This window comes from Nanorana parkeri, unplaced genomic scaffold, assembly GCF_000935625.1.
Source record: "Nanorana parkeri isolate BGI_ZX_2015 unplaced genomic scaffold, ASM93562v1 scaffold2045, whole genome shotgun sequence".
In the NCBI taxonomy this organism is placed as follows: Eukaryota; Metazoa; Chordata; class Amphibia; order Anura; family Dicroglossidae; genus Nanorana; species Nanorana parkeri.
In genome coordinates this window covers 61015-64857 of record NW_017308313.1, presented here as the reverse complement: position 1 = coordinate 64857, position 3843 = coordinate 61015, and the positions used below count along the sequence as shown (strand labels likewise).

The 3843-nt window shown below is 44.7% G+C and overlaps 1 protein-coding gene across 1 annotated transcript in view; it reads right to left on the bottom strand.

Moving 5' to 3' along the window:
• Positions 1-592: 592 nt before the first annotated feature.
• LOC108800490 (putative ferric-chelate reductase 1) overlaps positions 593-3843 on the bottom strand; it is a gene marked incomplete at its 5' end in the record, with an annotated part of 37296 nt that continues 34045 nt past the window's right edge. The window contains 2 exons of the mRNA XM_018572474.1: positions 593-682; positions 1400-1440. Coding sequence (XP_018427976.1) covers positions 593-682; positions 1400-1440 — 131 coding nt within the window. The remainder of the gene's footprint in view (positions 683-1399; positions 1441-3843) is intronic.

Genomic DNA, 3843 nt, shown 5'->3' with positions numbered 1-3843 from the left:
AGGAGGTGACCCGGCGGCATACCTTATCCCTGTCACCTCCTCTCTCTGCCGGCGTTCATCACCAAGATGGCCGCCGGCAGGTATCAGAATACTGCCGCGCGTGCGCGATGACGTCAACGCACACACGTGTGGTGACGTCACGCGCATGCGCAGTGACGTCTCGGCGGGGTGACACTCGGTTACCGCTCCGGGTGTCACCCAGCCTCGGGATGCTATGTTTGTTACACATATGTTTGCATCCAGTCTAAATAACTCATTTTCTTTTAGTGACACGTGTTTACATTGATATTTGTAGTCATAGACAATACATTTTATTGTACAGAAATATGTTAGAGCATCCAGTCAATGTTAAAATAAAAAGTAAAAAAGTGTTAAAAATAAATAAAACCTGCTATTGAATGGCTGCTTTATAAAATAAGGTTCTTGCTACTTCAGTTCAAAGAACTAAATGCAATTATGATTTAATCATGATTAAAAACGCCTCCTTCTGTACAGAAAATGCATTCATTCTCTATTCTCCATATGGCAAAAACTATATATCAATATAAAGTCCAACATCTTCTTATCTGTTTATATCTATTTATCTTCTGCACTATGATTGGCTAATTCCCACAAGGAGTGTGATCAGGAATGCCAGATTTCCACACAGGTAGAGGAAGAGCAGGGGGATCTCGTACTTTGCCTAAAACAGATGAGCGGAAGAAGAAAGAAGAAAAACAGATGTTAGCGATCACATGACAGCTAATATAAGCAAGCGACAAAGGGATCTCATTAATTTTTTTTCATTACAAAACCTACAGAGTAATAAAGGAGAACTATGAGGTGAGTGAAAATCACGCAGCTGGGTGGATCTCCACAGCATTGTAAGGATCCCGGCTGAGGCGGTCTCAGTTTACCGTGAGCTGTAGCTCGCGATGTACTGAGCTTTGGGTCACGGGAGGATGCTATTATATATCTTCCTGTGACCCTGAAGAGAACTATGGGGAAAAACACTTACCCCATAGTTCTCTTTTGATGTTATACTGTATATCGGCACTATACCCTGCATTATTGTGAAATACACTGTCCACATATACTTAGAATATCATTTGTACATTGGATTATAATTATTTTAGTGTTAACAAATGCAAACACCTGAGCTCATATGTAGAAACAAGGATACCACATATGGATAATGAGAACTCCAGTGTGGAAATGCTGCCTTAGTCTAGATAAAGTACATATGGCATCTTCTATTTGGAAACAAATGCTCTAGGTTACTTATGACCTAAAACATAAAGTTTAAAAAATAAAACCACTGGTACAAAAAAAGAAGGCCGCATACTCTCCATGTTTTATAGTTGGGTAATGTAACTATAACAAAGGTAAAATGAACAGAATGCTTTCAAAATGGTATTACCGAGGCCTGTGTATTTTCTTTGTCTGCTGATTTCTTCTTTCCTAAAGAGGTTAACAAAAACTTTTGTTAGAAAGTGAAGGCCAGTTATTTATAATACAGTGAATTAAATTGCTTTTATCAGATATAAAACATGTTGACACTTTAAAATGTATGAAATGATTAGTAACTTGACTAAATAGCTTGTTCCATTAGCTGCCTGCATGTACCTTTTGATATGTGCTTTAGCACCCTGTAAATTCTGAACATATTATCATATAAATCTTGACTTAGGCAGCCAAAGTTGAGCTTCGGCTTACCCCCTACTGTCTCCCTCGACTCACCATTGTTCTTCCATTGTGATTGATAGCCTCTCTGGCCAACAGTAAAGTGAGAGGGGGAGGCCAGAGCCCAACTTTCTTTGCTAAAGTCAGAATTTAAATAATAGAGCACTTCAAGATTTTGAGCTCTATGTGAACCTGAAGCGCACCTCTTAAGGTATGTACCTACTATTCAATTATGTTACTTGTTTACAAACTTTAGTTTCCCTACAGGTGTACATTAAATAATAAAAAGGGCATTTTTTTAGATTGCATATACCTGCTAAACCGCTATTTATTAAGGGTAAAAATAAGGAACAAACATGAGTGGTAGTCAGTGACCAAAATTATTACAGAATCCCTGTTGGTCATACCGGGTAAGATATTGGAGTACTGGCAGGGCTGGTGCTAGACTATTTTGCAACCTAGGCAAGACCAGCTACTTGCACCCCCCAACACCCTCCCATGTCACAACCCCAATCCCTCCCCCCCATTCTCCTGCCGGCTAGCTTCTGCAGGCAACAGGTGGAAGTAAGCAGCCGGGAGCAATAGCCAGGCTGCTATTGGCTATTTTAGTTTGAAATAGCCAATAGCAGACTGGCTATTGAAACCCCACCCGCTAAGCAGAGGAGAGGACCTGAGGGAGAAAGTTGTCTCTCAGTTCCACTCCTCTGCTCAGTGGGCGGGTGCAATTGCCAGCCTGCTATTGGCTTTTGCAATTATAAATAGATGGGGGGCGCCATAAAGGGGGGGAGTGTTCGAGACTGTGCCCTAGCCAGCAGTGCGCCCTAGGTGGCTGCCTAGTTTGCCTAGTGTCAATACTGGCCCTGAGTATTGGATACAATGGAACATGGTAAATTGTAGAATGATCTACCATGTGCAGTACATTGCAAGTACATTGAAGCATTGGAAGCATCACTTATGTTCCTATCTGTGAAAAAGGCATAGGTGACCTCCAGATTCTCAATTAGACTCCCAATCCAAATCCACCCCCCAAAGCAGCTACCCTGCTCAGAAGGCTCCCATCCTCACAGAAGCCGGTTGCATCGCCGGTAGGTCCACCCCTGGATCTCTATATACACAGTGGGGACTATAGCACACACTGATCTCTATATACAATGCAGGGGCGTAACTAGCGCTGGACTCCTGGGACCAGGGCCGTCTTTAATATTGATTGGACCCTGGGCAAACATTTTCTTGGGCCCCCGCCCCTACCCACCAAGCCACGCCCTCTACCTGCCATGCAGCTACAGTCTCCACCCCAACATCCCAAATCAATTTATTTATTTTATATATTTTTTTTATCAGCCCCCTGTCTGCCTTGCAACTGATGATGCAGATGGGCGGGCCGGCTGGTCTAGGCATGCATGATAGGCTCTGATCCCTGTGCTTTGATAAAAAAATAGGTCCCGATCTTCTTGTCTGCAGTTACTTGCAGACAAGCAGCAGATCGGGAGATCAGGATTTTTGTCCGCTCTGCCTAGCAACTGATGATGTGATATGCGGGCCGAGGTACGTAATTATGACAGCCCGCCCATCAGCGTCATCAGTTGCTAGGCAGAGCAGACAAAGGCCCTGATCTGCCGATCTCTGCTGTCTGTCTTATCTCTGGAGAGATAAGGAAAATCAGGAGGATGAGGGGGGAGAAGGGACGGGACACTAACATCCCGCATCTCAAGGTAGGGAGTGAGCAGTGCAGGCTCAATGGGCCGCTGCTTTGGGCCCCACAACAATAACTGGGCCCAGGGCAACTGCCCCTTTTGCCCTGTGTTAAAGACGGGCCTGCCTGGGACACCTGCCCCACATCTCCTGCTGGGTGCCATGGGTCCTGGCACTGTGACACCATTTTGTTTTCTTTATTTTCTTCCAGCTAGCAGCACAGGCCTCAGATACCGAGGCTGCTACTCAGAGCCAAGGAAGGCTCTCCCAGGCTTCTCTGCTCTGACATGTCATATGACACAACCAAGCACAGTGCTGTATCTGAGGTCTGTAGGTTGAACTATGACTTCTGTTGTGGACATTCGCTTGTGGGGAGGAACTCATTGCTGGGGGAGCAATAGCTCATTGCTCTCTTATAGGGGGTGCTTTTTGCTGGGGGATTTCTGCTGGGGTTATTTATCTGTGGGGGGTGCTTTTTGCTGGGGGCTT